At 35.4% G+C, this 27,496-nt stretch overlaps 1 protein-coding gene across 2 annotated transcripts; it reads right to left on the bottom strand.

Moving 5' to 3' along the window:
- Positions 1 to 248: 248 nt before the first annotated feature.
- Positions 249 to 27,100, bottom strand: LOC148311493 (wee1-like protein kinase). 2 transcript variants are annotated; one of them, XR_015837244.1, is made up of 12 exons: positions 26,508 to 27,100; positions 22,174 to 22,354; positions 21,541 to 21,691; positions 19,971 to 20,107; positions 18,280 to 18,497; positions 17,475 to 17,624; positions 14,125 to 14,351; positions 13,135 to 13,260; positions 12,295 to 12,422; positions 11,357 to 11,523; positions 9,560 to 9,821; positions 249 to 2,948 (listed from the first exon to the last, which is right to left on the bottom strand). XR_015837244.1 is itself a non-coding variant. In XM_088256559.1 (11 exons), exons 1-11 carry the CDS (start codon positions 26,759 to 26,761, stop codon positions 9,614 to 9,616), a joined length of 1,947 nt encoding a protein of 648 aa, XP_088112685.1. In that variant the 5' UTR covers positions 26,762 to 27,100; the 3' UTR covers positions 9,421 to 9,613. The 2 variants fall into 2 exon arrangements, 1 of the variants encoding a protein (XP_088112685.1); XM_088256559.1 differs by lacking the exon at positions 249 to 2,948 and having other exon boundaries at positions 9,421 to 9,821.
- Positions 27,101 to 27,496: the final 396 nt, after the last annotated feature.

Below are 27,496 nucleotides of genomic sequence, written 5' to 3'. Positions count from 1 at the left end.
CCGAGCATACGAAACTATGGATGGAGCGCTCGGCTCGGTGTACTGACTATACGAACGCTTGCATCGTTACGTGTTACGTTACGACAAAATGGCTCCGGTCAGTCCCTACCATTAAACAAATGTTCCATTTTTTTCCAGTTTTATTTTTAAATTATGTAAAAAAAAGGGAGTTTAGTATACACCGACTGAGTGATTGAAATAAATATATGAAAATAAAATTACCAATGATTCCGTTTAATATATTTAAAAAAAAGAAAATTTAATAAATAGTCTAACATGAAAAATTCCAACACATTCCATTAATACGTCGTTTGTTAAAAAAATGCAAAGGAATCTGAAAAAAAATTATTTGGAAGTAAGAAAAGCATTTTTCAAATTATCTTAATTTTACTTTGGGATATTAAGAGATACATGAGAGTACATTTGAAGACTTCTCGGGAAGAACGAGGAATGTATTATTTTTTAGAATAATTCATCGTTTTTCCCGGGAAACTTCAACTGAAAGCACAATGTCGAAGGTAATATTTTATACAAGTAAAAAAAATCTCACATTGCAAAATTTAAACTACAGAATTTCAAAGTATACTCAGACCTTGCTTTGCGTCATTTCACTTTAAAAAAATTTCAATTTGTAAATATTTTAAAAAAGAAGCAGAGGAAGACCGAGAAAAACATGGCACGATCAGGTATGCCAAATACTTGAAAGTGGTCAGGTTAGGAGTCGTAACAATCGGCGGGTATGTATGAGGAGATGCATGAACGTGGAGGAGGCGAAGAACGTTTGCAAGGACAGAGTGGTGTGGCGCTCTATTCTCTCTGCCTACCCCTGCGGATAAGCGGCGTGATGGTTAGTTAGTTATGTAAATTTTTTTATTTTTACATTAAAGGCCTGAATGACAAATATGGTAATCTATCTTTGATGCTTATATGATTTCCAATGGAAAAAATCAATTCACTTTGAGCTGTTTCAATTTGCGTCGTGATATTTTGGAACGTATCTATGACGCAAAGTGAGGTCTGTAGTGTATTTGAAATAAGTTTTCAATAATTGTGCACAATATCAACAATACGTATTTTAAATACTCCGATAGGCAATTTTTTAAACAGTTTAAAGATACATATTTCAGCTAGAATGAAATACGCTAAAACTTACATTTAAAAAAAATTAACAATATGAAATACAACACTTAAGTTTAACAACTAATTTTCAGTGCGAGTCAGAGTTTAAAACTGATAACTTTGTGAAATACCAATTTTCATACAGAAGTTTAACCCTTGCCACTCTTATGTTGAGTTTGGCTCAACATTACAGTGGAATCTCTCATAACCAGCATAATTTGTTCCATAATCTTACTTGTAAAACGAATTATTTTTATTTGATTGGCGCGGAAGTACCGGCTCACAAGTGAATGTCGTGAAAAAGGGACTTGGCCTTTCTCTGAAACTTATGCAAAATGTCACTCATTTACCTTTTCACATTTTTTTTGTTCGTTATGCGAATTAATCTTTATGAGAGGATCAACTGTATATGGTACAATTTCTAAAAGAATATAAAATAACAATACACATTCTACAATGTTCAAATACAAAACATATGTGAGACCTCTTTTTTCATATATTGTGCTAGTAAAAAAATGATAATTAAGGCATTCAGAGGTGCTGAAAGGGTTAAAGATATCAAATCAACAAAAGTAAAAGTAAATCAAAGTGCAAAGGGTTAAATATAAAATGTAGTTTAAAAAAAAAATATTCCCATATTTCAAAAATTCTAAATGATGACGCCTCGGCCACATCATCAGTTCAAAGTGTTATAGAATGAAATCGTACATAGATATAAAGCTGAGTACAGTCAAACCACGATAAAAGAGAAACCTATTTAACCTTCAGCCGCCCAGTGGTCTTTTACGGAAGCGCGGATTTGCGTCGTTCAATGTCCACCAGTCCCATACAGGAGCGGTGATTGTGACGCATTCCGCCATTGGATTACGCTGATTTATGACAATAGTATTCAAAATATGAGTATAAGCTTACATAAATAATCTCGACTTGGAACTTCCGAGATGAAGACTCTCCGATCCATAGCCGGAAACACATTGCGAGACCGAGTAAGAAATACCGACATCCTGAACATGTGTAAGACGGAGGATATTGTGAGGTGGAGACGACAACGAAGGCGATACTGGAATGATCATGTAAACAGAATGTCAGATCACACACTTCCACGTATTGCCCTTCAAGGAATCCCTGAAGGACGCAGACCCCCTGGCAGACCTCCGAAAAGGTGGAAAGACAGCTGGGAGTCAACATCCCAAGAGCTACAAGCGGAGGCACAAACAGATCCTTAGGATCTAGAAAAAGAAGAACAAGAAGAAATAATGTCTTTGAGATACCAATCCATCAATCTATTTTTGGTTCCGATAAATATTTTGGTCATGATGCGTAATATTAGTGTTTATACCTGCATTACAAGGTTGACTCTCAGGAGATGCGTTGTGTTTTATTAGGCGTACCATAATAAAACAAAGCTGCTTTATTACGGTCAAATTATAAACAATTTTTAAAATTGATAATGCTTTTTATTTTAGCTAAATAAGATGACTAATTTTAGAGATATAATAATTTTTATAACAGTTACGCGTAGGTAGAAGACACGCGAATATTTCACAAAAATGCTTGGGCAGGGAGCTACCCTTTTTGCACGCGGCGCATGATCGTCTAAAGCAATGGTGGCCAATCCGCAGCCCGCATACGGCCCTTCGGGTGTTTACTTGCGTCTCGCGGAAAAAATCCCACATTTTTTCCTTAAGTGTACACAAAACCACTAAAAGAACATTCCATCGTGCGTAGTCCGTATCATATCCCATATATGGGAGTATTTCACTATCCTGACAATTTCAAGACCCATAATGGCGTCAAATGTCCGCCTCCGTAGCGTAATGGTCAGCACGCTCGGCTACTACGATTCCCAAGGGGGGTAAAATAAATATAAGTGATTTTTTTACTGTCATATTTATTCAACATTACCCATGACTGGTACCTGAAGCGGAGGGCTGATCACCTTTCCTTCATGTGTAAACGATTAAGATAACACTGCGTTTATATGACGCAGTGCCCTATGCACCATTGGGGTGCGGATAATGGTTTTATTATTATTATTATTATTATGGCTTCAAGTAGTTAAGACGTTGGACTAAAGAAAAGTAGAGTAACAGAAGAACTGAGAAGTTTTTAAGACAGATGGACTATAAAATATTTTTTCGTGGAATTTAAAACAAAGCCAACGCAATATATATGCAATGATTCTGTTTCTATTTTGAAAAAATATATAAATTATTTTGTTTTACGGCCCGGTAGGAAATCTCATTTCTAAAATCTGGCCCGGCTACTGAAAATGTTGGCCACCCATGGTCTAAAGGTAAATACTGCCATTTTACATCTGTGTAAGAGAAAACACGGATATAATAGCGATCCATTTATATGAGAAAAATGGAGTCTATCGCGATCTCTTATATCCGGGTTTGACCATCTTAACAGTTTGACAATTGGTGAACTTAATTCCTCATTCGGAAAAACTTAAAAATACATAATTTCACAGCATTATTTTATAAAATTCTACTTACAGCTAAGAAAAGTATACAGTGGAATGATGCAGAGATTAAGCCTAGTAAAAAATACAACAAAACTATTTTACCGTAAGACTAAATTGAATTATTTACAGTACCGTAGAACGGGGCTACTTGAACTTTGATGTGTTACTTGAGCCCAGTACATTTTTTTTTTATTTAGATCTGTATTTGGTGTACAATAATGAACATATGGACATGATTCATTGTTTCCCTGACAGGTGACACTTATTGTCACCATACGTTCATTATTGTAGACCAAATACAGATTTAAATCTCTTGTACTGGGCTCAAGTATCACATCAAAGTTCATATAGCCCCGTTCTACGGTAATTAAAAAAAAAATATGTTATTGGAACATTATAATGGTTAAGTTTTAAGAAAAAAAAACATGATTAGAACATAGTTTAAAGAAAAATTGTTAGTATAGTAAAACCTCTATATAACGGACTTTGGATATAATGCAAAAAGATCCAGAAAATATTTTTAAAAAAATAAAACGTCTTGTCAATATTCTACAAGATTAAAGTGTTACCACAAGTAAACAATTTTCAGCAGCCATGATAGTCGCAAATTATGTTTCAAATCTTCAAAAGTGCAAACAAAACTTGTTCCCTTTTTCAAAGCAGGATTACCGAAGGCAAGCGCGTGAATACCAAACATCAATGACGAGTGTCCAAAGACAATAAATATTTAGTTTCACCCCCCATTGGGAATCGAAGCCGGGACCTCCAGCACGGTAGCTAAACACACTAACCATTACACCACGGAGGCGGACAAATATTGCAATGTACAATGTTGTCCGCCTTCGAGGTGTAATAGTTAGCGTGTTTAGCTACCGTGCTAGATGTCCCGGGTTCGATACCCAGGGGGGCAAGTGAAAATAAATATTACTGATTTAACACTCAAATATTTATTTGATATCACTCTGGAGTGGTCCCTGAAGCGCAGGAGTGATGCCTTGCCACCTTGCCTTTCTGTATAATGGTCAAGACAACATCGCACCAATACAATATAGTGCCCTATGCATCATTGGGTGGGGATAAGGGTTAATAGAAGAAGAAGAATATGTTCTAAAAATGTTTTCTTTTTTTAACTGTACGAATTGACATTCAAATACCCTAGCGCCTTAAAAATATTTTTTTTTCGAAATTTAAAAACTAACATAATAAAATATATTGATACAAGCTGATGTAAGAATATTTTACAAAAACGAAAAACTTACGAGTAATCATTTTACGCGCTATCAACATTGGTATTGTTGACTAAATTCTTTCAAAGAAATGCTCATTTTTTGGCATGCACACTGTTTCCACTGTAAAAACGACTATTTTTCATATGCGAATATCCGCAAAAACACAGCGAACAAATAGTCGTTTTGCAGGCAAAGCACCTTTAGACATCTATAAAGCAAGAAATGAATTACCGGCTTTTTTTGCACCGCGCCAACATAACATGTTAGCGTAAAAAAAGCTTTAAAAGTTAAATAAAATACTTATTTATACATTATATTAAACGTGCGTCGAAAATTATTTTAAAAAAATATGCAAATGGTTTTGAAAGCTGTCAAAAATAATTGTCTAAATCATTTTTGAATATTTGATCCAGTTGACAGTGATTGAGAATACAAGTCTATGAGTCTCTCAACTGAATAAAATTACTATAAATATTTCATTATAACATAATTATAATATCTAACGGTTTTCAAGCTAACTGCTTCTTTATCAAGACTGATCAGTCTTGATAAAGAAGCGGTTAGTTTCGAAACCAGTAGACATTATAATTAAGTTATAATAAAATATTTATAGTGATTTTATAGCAAAGTTACATTTTAATTATAAAATGGAAAATCACAAAGTTAGTGCTTCAAATATAAATTATTTATATATATATATATATATATATATATATATATATATATATATATATATATATATATATATATATATATATATATATATCTATATGTGTATTTATATTAACACATTGTTGTCCTTAGTTTATTCTTAATTATGCATAGGAAGCGGGACACACATGAATGTTTTTTTTCTGAATTGCCCTGTTGATTTTTGCGGGACACGTATATATGCGGGTTTTAATGTAGGCATAAAATACCACATCAAAACTAATGATTAAAGTTATAACTTCCAATGGAAACACATCATTTGAAGCCAAACTACTTTCTGGGTTATTTTAGTCTGATGTTGGTCATCTAGCGTGTTGTATTAATGTTTTATAATGCTATTTTTCATACTTTTTTATTCTTAGTGTAATATATTGTATAATCAGACAATTATACCCGCTCCTGGCACTAATATCCGCCGGACAATGATGTGTTAGTATTGTCCACAAAACGGTTTATTATTTTTAGGAAAATAGGGCATTAGAAATTGTTTACAATTATTACTGTCTTACAAAAGTATTTCAAGACAATGACAACTTAAAAGATTCGATATCATTATAAACTCAGATTCATAAATTTTTATAGGAAAATTCCAATGCCAACTAGATCGAAATCTAACTGACTTCAATTAGGGACTGTATTTGGCCATACCACTTTTTTGTGACTAGCAATTAGGTCATTCTTGCAACATTAAAAAAAAAATTAGATTTCAAAGATTTGTTTTAATTTTTTTTCTAATTAATGGATAACTATAATAATAATGCTATTGCAATTACAGTTGAATTCGCATCAAAAACCGTCCCATATTACAAACAACTTTATAGAAAAAAATATATATCTATGAGTTTAAGAAAAAAAAATGGATCCACGTAATACCTAACAAAAAATTTACACATACATTTAAAAAAATACAACACTTACTTCAATCCTGCTTTATTTATACATTACATAAGAATCAAATCTCAAAAGAACAAATAAATTTATCAATATTTATTTACAAAAACAAAAGTTTAAAAAAACATCATCAATTAACAGTATCTGTCTCAAACTTAATCCAGTCTGTACCAAAATATGTAAATATATATAAATATAAAAATTCACCAAAAAAAGATCCGTTAGGTATAAAAATTATTCAGTAATTCTGTTAGAAAATTATGTAGTGCATACCACAAAAAGCAATTATTAACACTATCAAAATAGTTAATACATTTATATTAAAACCAAGATTTTTCATCTATACATCAACATAGAAAAAGAAAACTATGGAGGTCTGGATATTTACAGGGCGCACGCCTGACATAGGCTGGTTAAAGTAATCACATTACATGGGTGTGACATTTGATGCGGTATTGATTGGAACATTAGACATTATCCGTCAACAAACACCTAATGTGGGGACTGACCGGAGCGTGTCGTAACATCGCTAGCGGCAAGCATCAGCAACCATACAAAACTACGGAAAGAGCCCTCGGCTCGCTGTACTGACTATACGAATGCTCGCATTGTAATATGTTATGTTATGACAAAATGGCTCTGGTTATACCTACCATAAGAAATACCAAGCCACCATAAGACTGCGTAATAGGTGATAACTACAGGTGTTATATCGCTCAATCCTTTCAAGAACGTCATAAATCAAAAATCGTCAATTTTCAGCCGTGCATGTTTTCGGAATGCCCAGAAAATGTACTATATCCCAGCAAAAGAGGCATATTTTTATCTTAATATTTACCCGCTACAGGGCAGAAAGTGTTGTTTTTGCATTTTGAAGAAAAGGTATTGTTTAATTATTTTTTGAAATATACTAAATATTTATCAAATGGAGAAAAAGCCTTCAGGTTTTACCTAAAAAGATATATTGCACAGTTGAAAGTTCAATAAGTGGCTTGATATTTATTTTTAATATATTGTATTATATTTTTAAACATTAACCCGATGGTTGCCAGAGACGAGATATCTCGGCAAATGGCGGAGTGCCCGTATGGCCAGAGACGAGATATCTCGTCAGTACTTTTGATGACGTATTACTCCGCAGTTTTAACTCATATTGACAATCTGTCAAAAACGGAACATACATTGCCATCAGTTGAAGTTGTCACAAAATATTTTATAAAGTTTTTAAATACTTTTAAGTGATTTATCGGTATCACTTTCAGCTGACAGTTGACAGATGTCATTAGGGCTACCACTCAAACCACTTGAAATATTGATTATTTTAATCGATTGTTTTGAACGCCAGGGGTTTTTATTTTGCTCAATTTTTTTGTGTTTTTCTTATTATTTTAAAATATTCCATTGATAAATAATAGTTGTGTGTTAATATTAAATTTAATAAAAACTTGCGTGTGCGACTTAGTGTGACAACCCTGAAAATTTGAAACTGGTTTAACTTCAAGAATAAAACTCTAACAATCGATGCGGGACATGATATTTGGTAAGTAAATTATAATTCAATAAAAACAACAACAAAAAAAAATCTTTAGACAACTTTTTTTTTTCAAAAAAATACTTGGCCTGTTGAGCACTGCCGCGTAATTTATTTGCGGCTATGAAAAGGTTAAAAACGTTTTCCTGAAAAATCAAGTTTTTTGATTTATGACGTCCTTGAAAGGAGTGAGCAATATAGTAATACCGCTAGAATTTTTTAAATGTTTAAAAAGGGTGTAAAGCATTAAAGAAAACCTACCGTTAGATTTTCTTTTCAAAATTTTAATGTTACTTTCTTTTTGAATGGTGGTATATATTTACCAAGCAAAATTTAAATTGAAAATGGATATTACCACAATATGACTGCAGAATCAATCAATAAAAAATATATTCTCAATTTAAAAAATATATTCTGGGTCTATTATCGTAGCCAGTTGTTCCGCGTGTAAGACGCATTTTCAAAATGCTATCAATGACAGGCGCCACTGCATGCGAAACAGCTGTCACAAATACGAAAAAAAAGGAAAAAAATATTTACATTTGTGTATGTACCAACACAACATATTTTAGATGCACTCCCATTTGAAAAAAATACAAATTTAACAAATATCACATATAATTTTTTTTACTACGCTGGGTCAGCACTGTCCAGTGGTTTAGTGGATTGGTGAAGCGGTTTGAATATAAAAAAATAGGCATTCGATTCCCAGCTGGGACGATACTAAATTTTGAATTAATATGAGCTTTTACACAACCAATTGGAATTTTATAATTAAAATGTAACTTTGTTTTACTATAAATAAAATTTTATGTGTAACTATAAATATTGTATTATAACTTAATTGTAATGTCTACCGGTTTCGAAGCTAACCGCTTCTTTATCAAGACTGATTAATACTAAAGCACTATCTACTAAATAACTTGTTTAGTAGATAGTGTTTTAGTATTAATCAGTCTTGATAAAGAAGCGGTTAACTTGGAAACCGCTAGACATTAAAATGAAGTAAATAATTATATATATATATATATATATATATATATATATATATATATATATATATATATATATATATATATATATATATATATATATATATATATATATATATATATATATATATATATATATATATATATATATATATATATATATATATATATATATATATATATATATATATATATATATATAAAACCCTTATCCGCACCCAAATGGTGCATAGGGCACTGTGTCATATAAACGCAGTGTTATCTTGATCGTTTACACATGAAGGAAAGGTGATCAGCCCTCCGCTTCAGGTACCAGTCCATGGTAATTTTGAATAAATATTACAGTGAAAAAATCACTAATATTTATTTTACCCCCCTTGGGAATCGAACCCGGGGCCTCCAGAACGGTAGCCGAGCGTGCTGACCATTACACTACGGAGGCGGACATAATTATAGTGAATAATAAAATATTTATAGTGAATTTTAAACAAAGTTACATTTTAATCATAAAATGGAAAATCACAAAGTTGGTGCTTCAAATACAAAATTACAATTGGAATTTATTAATTAAAATAAGGATTTTTTGTAGAAAAAACTCCAGGATTAAGTGGTCAACATGGTCCATAAGGACATTATACACGGCCACTGGACGGCTTCTCTTCTTCCTCTTCTAAAACTGCACGTTGCTGGTGGATCGGCCAAACTTGTAGGAGCGCGTCTGGCGCTGGAAGGCGAAGGCGGTCCTGGTCGGCTGCGGCTCCGCGCCCTTGGCCTTGGGGCTCTTCTGCGGCCGAGTCTTGACCTTGAAGGTGCGGCCGGCTGGGATGCTGGTCGCCCCGAGCGCGAGGGCCACGTTGGGAGCTATCGACTTGAGACACCTGCGAGACAACACAAATTGCTACTATAGCAAGCGATGTCATTACATTTTTTTACAGGTAAACCATATTCCAACTTGGTGGTATTGCTTCGCCCGACCCAAACTAACTAACTAACCATCACGCCGCTTCTCCGCAGGGGTAGGCAGAGAGAATAGAGCGCCACACCACTCTGCCCTTGCAAACATTCTTCGCCTCATCCACGTTCATGCATCTCCTCATACATACCCGCCGATTGTTACGACTCCTGACCTGACCACTTTCAAGTATTTGGCATACCTGATCGTGCCATGTTTTTCTCGGTCTTCCTCTGCTTCTTTTCCCGCTAACATTCGCCTCATAAATTTGTTTTACCGTTCTTTCCTCACTCATTCGTTCCACATGTCCAAACCATCTTAACACACCTTTCTTAATTTTATCGATAATGCTTATCTCAGCTTTGCATTCCTTCCTTATTTCACTATTCGCACATCTATCATACATCGTTTTATCACACATTCTTCTGAGAGATCGCATTTCAACTGCATTCAGTCTACTTTCATCGTATTGATTCGCCCGACCCAAATATATTTATGTATTTGTTTTTATTGACCAACACGAGCAGTGTACGGGTTGTCCTGTTTCCAGTTGTTTGGTGATCATTTCCTGCACCGACCAATTTGCTCGCCAAGATTCGACCGTCAAGTACTGAACCCTCCCCTCCCGGCAGACTACAACTTGACTTTAAAAATGAGAATATTAATATAAAATATAATAGATGCGGGCTAATATTTTTTGTATGCCTCTGTAATACTTTTACGAGTTACATAAAAGTATTATAATATAAAGTTTTTCATTTGTAGTGATAGAAATAAATCAATTGTAAAAAAAATCAGGGATAGAATGACCAATACACAAACATTTCTCAGAGTATGCGTGCGTGCCGCACTTTACATACACGCGGCTTCATAATGTTTCTGACGATCCTATTTTAGCTGCGCAGCTAAAATGGGATCGTCGGAAACATTATGAAGCTGCGTGCGCATGTACGTAAAGTGCGGCACGCACACACTGTAAAGTGTGCGCACAAGTCGTCGCCCAAGGTGGTCATGTCGATACGGTAGCTCGGCTGTCCAAACACAGTAAGGGAGATTTTTTTTGTAGGATGTTTTTTTGCATTTTTGGACTAAGTAGATTCTGCCTAGTCGAAAAATGCAAAAAAAACGTACTACAAAAAAAATGTCCCTTACTGTGTTTTAAGTTTGGACAGCCGAGCTATGACAGCTACTTGCGATGTATTTTTTTTCTATTTTTTAGGTACTTACTAGAGCTAAAATAATAAAATTGATACATTTCAACATCAACTATAGTCAATAAAAGCAACATTTGGGAATATTCACATTTTTCCCGTTTTTAGATCACATTTTCATATGGTGTACAAAATACATATCACCGGTGCATAAGGGAAGGGTTAATGGGTTAAAGGTAGTTGGGTAATAATAATAATTATGGTTAGTTAGATTCATAATCTGAGGGCACAAGGTATAGGGCCAGTATACCTGGACGCTTCTTGCAGTTTTGTCTCCAGAAGCTCGTTCTTGAACCGGGCGGCCTCCAGCTCCCTGCGCAGCTGCGCGTTGGTCTTCTGGGCCTCGGGGCACAGCAGCCGGTTCCTCAGCAGCTGGGAGGCGCTCGGTCGGTTCGCCGGCACGGGGTCGATCATCCTCTGCAAACACAACACACAATGGTGGTTTGAGAAATTAAATAAAAATATAAACGACACAAACACTCTAAAAAAGAAACCCAAGAAAAATCAGGGATCTGTTCTTTTATTTATCCTTGTGATGTTACAAATTATTAGTCAGATATTTCAACAGATGTCATAAGGCCAAGGATTGACGTATTATTTTATCCAAAGTTCCACACCATGAAAAAATCCCTCTAAGTTGAACTGAGGTTCGAAACTTGGAGCAATGTAAAAACACAAACGCTTATGTCAGCCGCGTATGGGGCATGTTTCGTAAAAACACATACAGTTATGCGAGCCGCGTGGATCCGGTTAAGCAGCTCAAAAATACGCACAATCTCTAACTAACTAACTAACCATGACGCCGCTTCTCCGCAAGGGTAGGCAGAGAGAATAGAACGCCACACCACTCTGTTTTTGCAAACATTCTTCGCCTCTTCTCGGTTCATGCATCTCCTCATACGTACCCGCCGATTGTTTTGACTCCTAACCTGACAGCTTATACGCACAATCTCAACAGCAGGTATATTCCAACTGTGTAAAATACATCACTAACCTTGCCGAACGTTACTCCAATAAGCTAAACATAGAATGCTGCAAGTGGAAACAGGGGAGCTTCATACGGGCTAGCAGAAATTGAAACGCATTTAGCGCGCGAGCGAGACTCCTTCAAGTATGAGGCGGTTAAATTAAATTAAAGGGGCTATACTGACTATAAGCTATAACGGCTCCCGTGAATGCCGGTCCTACCTTTATGAGCTGATTGAGTTCCCTGCTGATGTTGGGAAGGTCCCGGATGTTCCCGTCCCGGATCTGATGCCACTCCTCCCCGTTCTTGGGCAGAGGACCACCGCCCCCCGCTTCGTATATGGTCAGACCTGGAAAACAAGAAACAATTGCGGGATGAGAACTTGTACGAAGCTCGCAACTTCTCTTCCAAATACAGCATAGATCATTTACAGATTTGGCGTTTAATTTGTAGAACTCCATTTTAATTTATATATTAATTTGTAACTTAACAAGGATAAATAAAAGAACAGATCCCTGATTTTTCTTGAGGTCGGTAATTAGTCCGCGCCATAATCATGCCCTATATCTGTCTTACTCTCGACGCTACGCATCGCCAGTGGGTAAGAGTCACACACGATGCGTGCTTTGATTTATTTATGTTACGATCTTTTTGTTTATATTACGATATATTTCAAGAATAATGTGACACACGTGTATTATAAAGTACCAAAAAGGCACAATGAATCCCATTGAACGTTTTTGCTTAGGAAAATAAATCGTTTCTTAACTAAATACATGATAAAAGTAATCATTTAAAAAACGGCAAAATACTGCCGCGCACGGGCGTCTCTTAGGAACAAAGTTAACGCGGTTAAAAGGTTAACTATCTTTACCTAGTGCCATTGTGTGCAGATAAGAGTCACTAGTAGCAGTAGTAGTTTTTTTTTTTTTATAAAATTTTGTCCTCTGAATCTCAAATATATAATATTACTTCGAGACTGACACATACATGGAATTCGGAGCAGACTCTAAGATGGACGGTTAGGGTCGCTAAAGTTGGAGCGGATCGAGATGACTTACCGAGAGCGAAGACGTCCGCTTTGCTGAGATTGCTCAGGTCCTCCTGCAGCACTTCGTTGGACAGATACCGGCAGTCGCCTTCTTCGTGCTGCGGCGACAGCATGCACGTAACATGGCCCAGGTCGCCTGGAATTACACACTTGTTACGATCCGCACAACAATACAAATCTAGTATATATTAATTTTTACTGAATAAATGAAATTGATTCCCATTGGGGGTGAAAATAAATATTAGTAATTTTAAAGTGTGAAATTTATTTAATATTACCCTGGACTGGTCCCTGAAACGTAGATCACCTTGCCTTCATACAAATAACGATCAAGATGACACTGTGTCGCTACGATGCAGTGCCCTATGCATCATTGGGTGCGGATAAGGGCTTTTTTTTTTAATTATGAGGTCAAGCAATCTTGGATCCCTTATGTTACTGCGACCAAATTAGGTATATTGTGAACTTGCTCAGTGTCATAGCTCACTCTCAAGACCTATATCGCTCACTCCTTTCAACTACGTCATATTTCTAAAATCGTCAATTTTCAGTTGTGCATGTTTTCAAAATGCCCAGAAAATGTACTATATCCCAGAAAAAGCGACTTAATATTTACCCGCTACAGGGCAGAAAATGTTTTTGCATTTTGAAGAAAATGTATTGTTTGATTATTTTTTTTAAATATACTAAATATGTTTCAAATGGAGAAAAAAACCTTAAGGTTTTACCTAAAAAGATCTGTTGCACAGTAAAAAGTTCAGTAAGTGGCTTGATATTTATTTTTAATACATTGTGTTATATTTTTAAACTTTAAAAACGATCTCCTTTAAAATCAAGTTTTTTGATTTATGACGTTCATTAAAGGAGTGAGCGATATAGCTCACGACCTGTCTTGGTGGTAGGAGCTTCACCTTTCGGAGTCCCGGAGCCTTCCAAGGATGTGACTTCGGATGACTGCACATAACAGTTAGAAGAAAAAGAAATGCCACATTGAACATACCAATTTTGTAGACGATACCAGGACTGGGGGGCGTTTCATCATCATCAAATCCGTCATCTATGGAATCGTAGTCGCTGCCATCTCCGCGCCTCGTCTTGTTCAGGCCGCCGGGCCCCTGGCCGGGGGAGCCCCCGTACAGGTCGTCGGGGGCCCCCCCGGGCTCGTGCGACAGGAAGATGTTGCCTGGCTTGATGTCCATGTGCACCAGGGACTTGGAGTGGATGTATCTGGTCATAGGACGGACATTTGCAATGTAATATGAAAAAAGACAAGCGTTTTTTGAATTATTAAATTATTCTATTAACCACCCCACTCTCGAAAATTGACAAAAAAAATAATAAAAACTATGCTTAAAATTAAAAATTAAAATAATAAAAACTTTGTGTCGGATTGTGGTCCCGTGGTTAGTGCCGCGGACTCTTAAGTCAGAGATTCTCGGTTTGAACCCACTCGACCACAATTTGATACCTATTTTTTTGTCCGCCTCCGTAGTGTAATGGTCAGCACGCTCGGCTACCGTTCTGGAGGTCCCGGGTTCGATTCCCAAGGGGGGTAAAATATATATAAGTGATTTTTTCACCGTCATATTTATTCAATATTACCCTGGACTGGTACCTGAAGCGGAGGGCTGATCACCTTTCCTTCATGTGTAAACGATCAAGATAACACTGCGTTTATATGACGCAGTGCCCTATGCACCATTGGGGTGCGGATAAGGGTTTTATTATTATATTATTATATTTTCAATAATGTGCCAAAGTGGCTCATTGAAAATAGGTATCAAATTGTATACAGAAATAGTATGAAATTGAAGTATTTTAGTAAATGATAATATCACAAATACTACTTTTAATTTAAAAAAATATATATGTATATTGTTCCATTCCTACTTCAACTATGGTCAGTATAATTATATATTACATGGAAGTTACCTTTTCACTGTCCAATTAGAATCAATAGGCATAGTCATACCTTTTATAATCCAGCACCAACAAAGAACTATTCGAAAAATTCCTTTATTTATCGAAGTTGTGGGAAATTTAATGAATGTTGTACCGACCTTGATATGTTCTACTCCAATCTTTCAAAATTTAAAGCTAAATTGTTCGAAATCTTATAAACCTAAAAAAGTAATTCTATTCCCTGTCCTTTCCTTTTCTTTCTTTCCTATCACTGCCATCTCCTTTTCTCTTTATCCCATCCTTGTCTCATGTCTCTTCCTTTATATAGACCTCTCTTATGTATAGTTGTGAAGAACTATAATTGGTACTCATGATTTTATTTTTTGTATTCTGTATGTATCATATATTGTAACTGTTGTTCTTCCTTCCAATAAAATAAAATAAAAAATAAAAAAATAAAAAAAAGTTTTATAATAAAATTATTAATTTTCAGCGATGGAAATAAATGATTTGTGAATAAAATCGGTAATAAAATCCCCACTATACAAACGTTTCTGAGCGTGCGCGTGTGGCGTGCTTTGTAAGTATACACTTCACTTGTGACTTCGCTTCTGTCAGCAGTAGTGAGCGGACGTATAGTATAGTGATATTATTTTTTGACATCTCATCAATGATGAAGAAGAATATGGAAGTCTGGGCATTTACGGGGCTGACGACCGTCATAGGCTGGTTTAAGTGATCACTTTACACACGTGTAAAATTCACCAATTCTACCCATTATTGACAACCACACTACTCAAATTCTTGGAAGTTCTATATATATATGAACCAATTTAGAAACCTTGTTCTTGAATCACTAGAACTTCACTAGAGACATCTATTGGTGAGATGTAAAGAAGATTTTTTATTAAGCAGAAACTCTTATATTAGTATGTGAGACCCAAATCCTGGATTATAATCACACACATGAGAAACGCCAGAAAATACCATTTTCATTTTTATTATTAAGCTTATAATTTGACCAGATAATTTATTTACATGTTCACAAAATCTGGATTATCTCCAATTACAGGAGTTATTTTCATATTATTTTTTGACATTATAATATGAAAATAACTCCTGTAATTGGAGATAATCCAGATTTTGTGAACAAGTATTTGGACACACTCAAAATGTTGTAGTATAGTGATAGTTACAGATAGTGATAGTTTATTGCTGTATTAACTACCGTCTACATAATAACCCGCGCACGCCCGGACGGGCGAAGCGAATTTCGTGCCCCAATATGGAGCCAATTATTAATAATATAAGAAACGAAATCAACAAAATTACACGCATATCGTAAAGTGTTTACCACGCCAGTAGCAAGCAGTAGCCTGAAGAATAAGCACGTAGATCGTCTTGTGCGACGGTCGTGTAGCTGTGCCAATGGTTGCGGTTATTTGTAATGTATATTTTTTCTCGTTTTCCGATAATACCAGAGCTAACATTAAAAATTGTTAGATTTCAAGTTCAAGTATGGTCAATAAAGGCAACATGAGGGATATTCACATTTTCACGTTTTTAAACCACATTTTCATATGGTGTGCAAAATACATATCACCGGTGCATGCAGAATTTTTTAGCTCCGTAAGGGAAGGGCTAGCTTCAATCTGACTCTAATATCGGGGAAGAATGAGTATATCCATTTCCCATGAGCCATGTCATGTCAGAATGCAGTCTTATAACATATATAGAGGGAACTCGCAGGATCTTGATCAAATCACCGCATGAATACTTAAAAAAATAACAAGTTAAATTTTGACTATCAAATATTTCACACTATTATTAGAATTTGTACTGAGAATGTTGATGTGATGTTTTTTTTATTTGTTTTTATTTTTTTATATTTTTTTCATAAGATAATATATGACCATACATAATTATTAATAATAATAATAAAACCCTTATCCGCACCCCAATGGTGCATAGGGCACTGTGTCATATAAACGCAGAGTTATCTTGATCGTGTACACATGAAGGAAGGGTGATCAGCCTTCCGCTTCAGGTACCAGTCCATGGTAATATTGAATAAACATTACAGTGAAAAAATCACTTATATTTATTTTACCCCCCTTGGGAATCGAACCCGGGACCTCCAGAACGGTAGCCGAGCGTGCTGACCATTACACTACGGAGGCGGACAAAATACATAAATAATAAATACAAAATACATAATTATTACAATGATAAATAAATAAATGCCAAATATCATCGCTTCTGTCCTGAGTTGAGTTTCTGCGGACGAAGCTGTATCTGCGGAATTTTTTCTTTTTCCTTTTTTTTATATGTATGTATGTAATTTTTTTTTTTATTTCATTAGGATTTTTTTTCCACACGACATGGCCCTGGACAGGACAATCATGCTGCGTATACCGCCGTAACCTCCTCTACAATCCAAGGACTCACTTGAGCCCGTCGGCGACGTGCGCCAGCAGCACCAGCAGCTGGGCCTCCCCCAGGGCCCCCCGGGCCTCCAGCACGTCCTGCAGGGAGCCCCCGTCGCAGTACTCGTTCTGGATGATCATGTGGTTGTCCTCCGCCCACGCAGAGTAGTATCTGCAAGACCAAACACAAGTTGGACATTGGGAAACAGAACAGAAGAGGAAGAAGAATCATGAAGATGGAATACAGATATACCACCAGGTATTACAAACTCCATAGTGTAGTGGTTAACACTTTTTACCACTTCAGTATTATATTGTTAAGATTAGTTTCGAATAGTATCTGTAAGTTAATTAGTTAGTTAAATAGTTATTGTAAGTTCTTCGAATCCTTATCCACACCCCAATGGTGCATAGGACATAGGACACTGCATTATTTAAAGCAGTGTTATCTTGATCGTTAACACATGAAGGAAAGGTGATCAGCCCTCCCCTTCAGGTACCAGTCCAGAGTAATATTGAATAAATATTAGAGTTTTCCTTCCTGTGTTAATGATCAAGATAACACTGCACAATATGATGCAGTGCCCTATGCACCATTGGGATGTGGATAAGGGCTAGAAGAAGAATAAGTGATGTATTACCACAAGAAGAAAGCAAGACAATTAGATTACTCTGTTTTCCTTTGATCCGATTTCCGACCTCTCGCTTAGTCGGCGCTTGGTCGCACACTGAAAAGGACATGGGATCTGTGACTCGGCCGGCGACGAGTTACAAGCTGCGTACTACGATTTCCACATAAATACGGAGACTACTGCACAAGTAGGTACCTCACAACGTGCTGGTGCTTGCCCAGCACGGCGTGCGCGTAGACTTCGTTGAGCGCCGTCTTCTCGCCCACGCTGCCGGCCACGGGGCGCAGGGAGCGTTTGACGGCGTACACGCACCCGTCCAGCCTGTTGACGCAGCGGTGCACCGACCCAAACTGCCCGCGGCCCAGCAGGCACTGCTCCAGGAACTCCTCGTGGTACCGGGATATGTTGGACTCCTGGCGGATTGACAGACACATTAGTATATTGCCGGTGAACAGGGCACTAAATGTGAAGAACGATTACAGGGAACAAATAATAGAAACTCATTGGTTACTAACTGAAGGGAGGACTATTCATTTTTAACATATTAACTAACTTACTAACAAACATCTCGCTTCTTAGAGGTTGGCAGAGAGAATAGAATGCCACACCAATTGGTCTTTGCAGACAATCTTCGCGTCCATCTTTCCATATTCATGCATCTCATCACGGCTGTCCAAACTTAAACACAGTAAGGGACATTTTTTGTATTTTTGGACTAAATAGAATCTACTTAGTCCAAAAATGCAAAAAAATGTCCCTTACTGTGTTTTGAGTTTGGAGAGCCGATCATACATACCTACTATAACCATTCTCCTCGTATAACCAAGTTTTCCTCGGTTTTTAGTTTTCAGGTACCAGACCAGGGTAATATTGAATAAATATTTTAGTGAAATATCACTCATATTTATTTTACCCCCTCTGGGAATCGAACCCGGGACCTCCAGAACGGCAGCCGAGCGTGCTGACCATTACACTACGGAGGCGGATAACTATTATTTACACTTAATTTATATCATCTATATATATATATATATATATATATATATATATATATATATATATATATATATATATATATATATATATATATATATATATATATATATATATATATATATATATATATATATATATATATATATATATATATATATATATATATATATATATATATATATATATATATATATATATATATATATATATATATATATATATATATATATATATATATATATATATATATATATATATATATATATATATATATATATATATATATATATATATATATATATATATATATATATATATATATATATATATATATATATATATATATATATATATATATATATATATATATATATATATATATATATATATATATATATATATATATATATATATATATATATATATATATATATATATATATATATATATATATATATATATATATATATATATATATATATATATATATATATATATATATATATATATATATATATATATATATATATATATATATATATATATATATATATATATATATATATATATATATATATATATATATATATATATATATATATATATATATATATATATATATATATATATATATATATATATATATATATATATATATATATATATATATTTAATTACATCTTCTTACAGTAAACAAAACATTTATTCTTAAATTCTTTCAGATTCTTGTCATTCTCCATACATTCAGGCACCTCATCATACATTTTCAAACCCTTATACATTAAACAATTTTGCGACTCGGTTTTTTTCAACAATTTATCAAGGTGATGTTTGTTGACAGAACCAGTCCGCTTTAGTGACCGAGAGGTAGATCTGATGCAGCAACATACCCTCAGCTTCTTGCAGGGCTGCTCCAGGATGTCGGAGTCGGCTGACATGTCCAGCCCTGACGACATGTTGAGGGAGTGGTTCGGGGAAGTCACAGAAGTCTTGGATAGCGTCCGCTTCTTCTTGTTCAGAAGCATTCCTGAAATGAGAAGTCTTATCTATAGATTTGGCGTTTAATTTATAGAATGCCATTTTAATTTATGTCCGCCTCCGTAGTGTAATGTTCAGCACGCTCGGCTACCGCTCTGGAGGTCCCGGGTTCGATTCCCAGGGTGGCTTAAATAAACAAGCGATTTTTTCACTCTAATATTTATTCCATATTACCCTGGACTGGTACCTGAAGCGGAGGGCTGATCACCTTTCCTTCATGTGTTAACCATCAATATAACACTGCGGTTGTATGATGCAGTGCCCTATGCACCATTGGGGTGCAGATAAGGGTTTTTATTATATTTTTTATTGTTAAATGTTACATTTGTTTGAAAATACCATAACTAGGGAAAATAATGGTCACATTTTTTTTAATGCGAATTTAACAATAAAATACAGCTTTGTAGACTCAAAAAATCGGTGTTTAATTTGATATTTCATACATAAAGGAGAAGTCTTATTAACAAATTATCTGCGGGAAACGCTTAAAAGCGTTTATTTGCATACTGTCGGTTATCATACAATGCGGGTCAGATCGGCTGTCCAAACTTAAAACACAGTAAGGGAAATTTATTTTTTAGTAAACATACTACAAAAAAAATGTCCCTTATTGTGTTTTGAATTTGGACAGCCGAGATATGCTGCACGAAAAATCGCATTTCAACCGACTTCCAGTTTATGTATGTATAAGTTTTTTTTAGTTTATTTAATAATATATATATATTTTTATAATAACTTTAGCCTTAAATAAGCAGAAACAAAGCTTGTTGGTAAAATTCTGTATTTCTAAATAATATCCTATAGTTTTAACTATATTTGTTACTACATTTTTTCAAATACAATTTTTTTTATTAACCAACTAGCTAACTAACCATCACGCCGCTTCCCCGCAGGGGTAGGCAGAGAGTTTAAGTTTGAGAGAATAGAGCGCCACACCACTCTGTCCTTGCAAACATTCTTCGCCTCTTCAACGTTCATGCATCTCCTCATACATACCCGCCGATTGTTACGACTCCTAACCTGACCACTTTCAAGTATTTTTATTTATTTATATATATATATATATATATATTTTTTTTACATAACACATATTTAAATAATACAAAATAGTCGTTAAATATACAATACATTTCAAATATAACGTTTCTACCTCTCTAATAAAGTAGATAGTTGTGTTAAAAAATAAAACCTGTTAAAACCATTTTTATTTCAAACCCTCATTTCAAGTCAATATGATTCAGTGCTCTATGCACCATTGGGTGTGGATAAGGGTTAGAAGAAGAAGAAAATGTTGCGAATCTTACTATTTTTTTGTCCAACGAATAAAGATAGACCATACGATATCAAAGTGACGCGCTCTTGAGGTAGTATTCTACAAAAATGGCGCTATACAAATTGTCCAAAATTATTCTTATTAGTTACCGTCCGGAGTGAAGGGATTGATGTTCGCTTCCTGGCAAAGGCGCAGACTGGTGTTGACTGCACTTTCCTCCGTAGAAGCTTCAGTTTCCTTCTCTCTGTCTAGCAACCTCCTCATCCTGTCACCGCACGGTGGCGGTGCGTCCAATCTGAACTGTAAAAAAAGGATGAAATTGTAACCATACATGACTCCCGTAAACTCACGTGTACGTGACATTAATTATATTTATACATATATATATATATATATATATATATATATATATATATATATATATATATATATATATATATATATATATATATATATATATATATATATATATATATATATATATATATATATATATATATATATATAGATAAAAATAAAGTTTTTTTTTGGTTTTTCTCTACTTATTTTATTGATATCTCAAGTAAAACTTTGATTAAAAATCTTTTTTGTGTGCAGTGTGTTAGGTTAGGTTAGGTAAGGCAAAGGCTTTGCGTTCCTGCGCCGTCCGGAACAACTCTTCCACTCCTCTCATTCCAGTCCAGTCGCGAACGTCGCGAAGCCGCATCACATTTGTTTTCTGCTAGTTAAATTAAAAATAGCAAGTAAAATGGTTTGGGTGGGAATGTGATGACCGCAATTACCATTACGGGCGGCTGCAGTATGCCCGAGTGCGGCGGGCGGTGCAGGTGATGCGGCGCCCGCGGAGGCGACGGGATGGCCCCGCGCGCCGCCTGCGTCCGGGACACCATCCGCGGCTGCTGCGTGGGCGTCGAGCAGGATTTCTGCAGGATGGTCTTCGGGGTGGCGGGCGTGTCGAATAATCTGCAATCGTCAAAGAAATTTCTTAGTAGTGAAATAAATGAGCCAGATTTCATTGCTATTCTATACTCGATTTTTAATGAAAAATTAAACCAGGAGTTCCCAAAGTGTGCGCCGCGGCGCTCTGGTGCGCCGTAGAAAGTAAAGAGGGGCGCCGTGAGTCGATCCTCTATCATTATCCGAAACCACAAATATTTTCCTTTTTGTTGTACTCTTTTTCAATTCTGAATTCTTATTTATTTCTTTTTTAAACCCTTATCCGCACCCCAATGGTGCATAGGGCACTGCGTAATACAAACGCAGTGTTATCTTGATCGTTAACCATGAAGGAAAGGTGATCAGCCCTCCGCTTCAGGTACCAGTCTAGGGTAATATCGAATAAATAGTAGTGAAAAAAATCACTTATATTTATTTTACCCCCCCTGGGAATCGAACCCGGGACCTCCAGAACGGTAGCCGAGCGTGCTGACCATTACACTACGGAGGCGAACTTTTCTTATAAGTATTGTATAATAAAACTCAATTTCATAATGTGGATGTTTTTATTTTTGTGCCTATCTACCCAACTACTATTATTGTAGGTACCTATTTCTTTCGTCTTTAACTCTATCCACGCGGCTCGCATAACCGTTTGTGTTTTTACAAAACATTCCCCACACGCGGCTGACATAACCGTTTGTGTTTTCACTTAGGTCCAAGTTTCGAACCTCAGTTCAACTTGGAGGGATTTTTTCATGGTGTGGAACTTTGGATAAAATAATACGTCAATCCTTGGCCTTATGACATCTGTTGAAATATCTGACTAATAATTTGTAACATCGCAAGGATAAATAAAATAACAGATCCCTGATTTTTCTTGCGGTCAGTAATTAGTCCGCGCCATAATCATGCCCCATATCTGTCTCACTCTCGACGCTACGCATCGCCAGTGGGTAAGAGTGACACACGATGCGTGCTTTGATTTATTTATGTTACGATCTTATTTGTTTATATTACGATATATTTCAAGAATAATGTGACACAAGTGTATTATAGAGTACCAAAAAGGCACAATGAATCCCATTGAACGTTTTTGTTTAGGAAAATAAATCGTTTCTTAACTAAATACATGATAAAAGTAATCATTTTAAAAACGGCTAAATACCGCCGCGTACGGGCGTCTCTCAGGAACAAAGTTGACGCAGTTAAAAGGTTAATATAAACATGGTCTTTCAATTTTTATATATCTTTAAATTTTAATAAAACAAAGTGTGCGTCAGAGATGCATCATCAACAATATGGCCGCTATTAACTGTGAAAGGTTGAAAGTCTTTATTGAAAGACCTTTTATATATATAGTCACTATATCTATTCCAAATAGCTTACTAAAGTAAGGCGCCGTGACAAAATACTAAGCTTGTAAGTGCGCTGCGGGCTGAAAAAGATTGGGAACCCCTGAATTAAACTATGGTTAAAATGTAACTTTGTTTTAAAATCACTAAAAATATTATATTATAACTTAATTACAATGTCTACCGGTTTCGAAACTAACCGCTTCTTTATCAAGACTGATTAATACTAAAACACTATCTACTTAACAAAATTCTAAATATTTTGACGGCTAGGCAAAGGAGCTTGGGTAGACCTCAAGTGGCTTTATTTTTTTGTGTTGATTGGCAGTTACTGTCATTGAATTTTGTAAAGTAGATAGCGTTTTAGTATATTATAGTGATTTTAAAACAAAGTTTCATTTTAATTATAAAATGGAAAATCACAAAGTTAGTGCTTCAAATATAAATTATAAAGTAAAAACTATTTCGTGGGTATACTGGCAATAAACGTTATCTCTAAAATCCCTGTTTGAATAATCCCTGTTATTTAAAGCTCTTAGCCTGAATAAAATACCCGCTATTAAACTTAAAATTGAATTTACTTTTAAAATCACATAAATGTGACATTTCAAACTACTTAGTGTATTTTGCCAATTTATAGAACGTGACTAAGCTAGCGGTTCACAACGGCGTGCTAGTACCGACACTAATGTATGGAAGCGAAACATGGAACTGGCTAAGGAAGGATGAAAGCAGAGTGAACGCCGTTGAAATGCGCTCCCTCAGACAAATGTGTGGAAAATCATTGTATGACGTATTAAATCAAATATTAAGCTACATAAGGACCTTAGTCCATTTAATCTTCACATTCGTTTGATAATGCCCTAACAAGGCGAAACAATTGTCACAATATAGTTTTTTATGTGTTTTTGTTAATAAAATACAACTTAGTAGACTCAGAAAATCTGTTTGATTTAAAATTAATACATAAATACTACCCTTCACCACCATAGCACCATTTACACACTTTAAACTACACAAAATGTCTAACACATGCGATTTTAGACGTTTTGTGTAGTTTTGAGTGTGTAAATGGTGCTATGGTAGTGAAGGGTGGTATTGTTTGCATGCTGTGGTAGTGATTGTCCTGACAAAGAGACGGGTAAGTCTCGAAACCGATAGACGCAAAAATCTCGGTGAGTGGTTATATACTAATTTTATTACCATTTTTGTAAAAAAATAAATAAGTAAAAATGACTAACCACAAAGTAAATGCTTTAAATATTAATAATATTGAGAATATAAAAAAATATTGATTGACTGTTCATGCAAATGAATGTCGCATTTGAAAAAATTGTTTGGCATTTTGTGACTACTGTTTAAGGGAAAAGATTATACTGTAGAGAAGGCCTGGTGAACCCAAATTGTACCCCGGGCCCCATCGATGACTATTTCTATTTATACATAGCTATTTCTCGGCTATAACGAACTAAAATTTAGCCAAAAAATCTTCAAACTGTTGGGTCAATTTTTCATATTTTAAAAATAAGGGCGTTTGTCTACTACACTGGATTTCACCGTCCGGCAGTCCGGTTTTGAAAAATGAAAACGACTACGACAGTTTAGCGTGATCGTATTTACGCTTAACGTGTTTACGCACCGATCAAGAGCATGATACCAAGAAAGATGAACTAAAGCACAAGCCAATCCAAGCCAATCGTCGTTTTAAAACGCTAACTGACGTGCCGGACGGTAAAATTACACGGAATTCCGGGTATTGGGGATAATCTAGATTTGTGAACAAGTATTTGGACACACTCAAAATGTTGTGAGTAAGATACAGGCTAGTTGTCACTACATCCTTTATTTATTTTAAATTTAATGTAAACTAACTAACTAACCATCACGCCGCTTCCCCGCAGGGGTAGGCAGAGAGAATAGAGCGCCACACCACTCTGTCCTTGCAAACATTCTTCGCCTCTTCCACGTTCATGCATCTCCTCATACATACCCGCCGATTGTTACGACTCCTAACCTGACCACTTTCAAGTATTTGGCATACCTGATCGTGCCATGTTTTTCTCGGTCTTCCTCTGCTTCTTTTCCCGCTAACATTCGCCTCATAAATTTGTTTTACCGTTCTTTCCTCACTCATTCGTTCTACATGTCCAAACCATCTCAACACACCTTTCTTAATTTTATCGATAATGCTTATCTCAGCTTTGCATTCCTTCCTTATTTCACTATTCGCACATCTATCATACATCGTTTTGTTACACATTCTTCTGAGAGATCGCATTTCGACTGCATTCAGTCTACTTTCATCCTCCTTTTGGCAACTCCATGTTTCACTTCCATACATTAGAGTTGGAACCAGGACAAATTTAATTTAATGCCAAATTTAATGTCATCGTAAATTATAATCTAAAAAAACAACCTGGTGGATTCTCTGAAGGAAGCAAGTACCGTAGAACGGGGCTACTTGAACTTTGATGTGTTACTTGAGCCCAGTACAAAAAAAACATTTAGATCGTGGTATCGATCGAAGTATAGTGACAATATGTGTCACCTGTCAGGGAAACAATGAATCATGTCGATACGTCCATTATTGTAGACCAAATACAGTTTTTTTTGGTACTGGGTTCAAGTAACACATCAAAGTTCAAGTAGCCCTGTTTTACTGTGCATTAAGTTTTTTAAAAAAATCAGGTCAACTTTTTTAGCACAAACATTACATAAAATACGCGATATAATATAATTTTATGGTGAAATTCATGTTTGTACTTGTTTGATATACGGTTAAATGTACATTTTAATGCATGTCAACAAAAATACACGGCATTTACCTCAGTGCTCTGACTCTCTTGTATGGAGGGCTTAAATTCGAGTTTTTCGCATTCGGGGGAGTATCACTGTCGTCATCTTGAGAAAAGTCAAGTTTCCTCGGCAGCGGAGGTCCCTTGACAGGACTCAAACAGTCGTTGGAACTGTTGAGGTAATCTGACATGCCATAACCTGAACTCTCCGTCGACAGATCCGTGTGGTTCCACGTATAGCCGGAGTCGCACGCGTCAAAATTCAACTTCTGTGCACAGCTCATCGTTCAAACACATTTAAATAATTTGAATATTAACACTAGAATTTATAACAAAATTACACGTTCACTTCAAAACCGACAACAAAGCACACTTTCGTAAACTATACGTTATGGTGATGACGCACCGTTCTCTAGGTTTAACAACAGATCGTACCGGTATAAGCTTAAAACTAATTTTGTCTTTAATTTGTTTCTTTCTTTCCCCATTGGTTTACATTGGAGAAATAAGGATAGTTATAACTTTATACATAGTACTAGATTCCAAAAAACAACTTGATCTCACGACCCAACCATTCATTTTTCGGACTGACGCAGCACCTGGTTCAACTTTCGACGAATCACAAGCCGCCTTTCTTTTGTAGTGCTAATTTTACACTTCTCATTGGTCAGAATACGACTGCAAAGTCCAAGTAAGCAACACTTTATTTTCTTTATAATTAATTACTTTTTCAAATATCTTTACAAGTTACTAAAAACATAAATGTTATTTTTAAACTCAACCAACTAAATTTGTAAATATAAATTTATTGACTTGTGTGCTTGATGTGCTTTGATTTTGGTATATTTTGCTTTGCGATCTTCATTCTATAGTACCCTCTTCAATTATGATCCGCTAATAAATTAAATAGGGGTAAGTAGTATGTTCCTTAGCGAGTATCTTGAAAATAACCTACGTAAAGAAAACTTTTTATGTAGATTTCTCAATTTTATATTTGTTCAAACGATCCTTTTAAGTTC

This window comes from Brachycentrus maculatus, unplaced genomic scaffold (genome assembly GCF_059751285.1).
Source record: "Brachycentrus maculatus isolate JH-2025_06_01 unplaced genomic scaffold, ASM5975128v1 h1tg000063l, whole genome shotgun sequence".
In the NCBI taxonomy this organism is placed as follows: Eukaryota; Metazoa; Arthropoda; class Insecta; order Trichoptera; family Brachycentridae; genus Brachycentrus; species Brachycentrus maculatus.
This window is presented reverse-complemented; position numbering and strand designations above follow the sequence as displayed.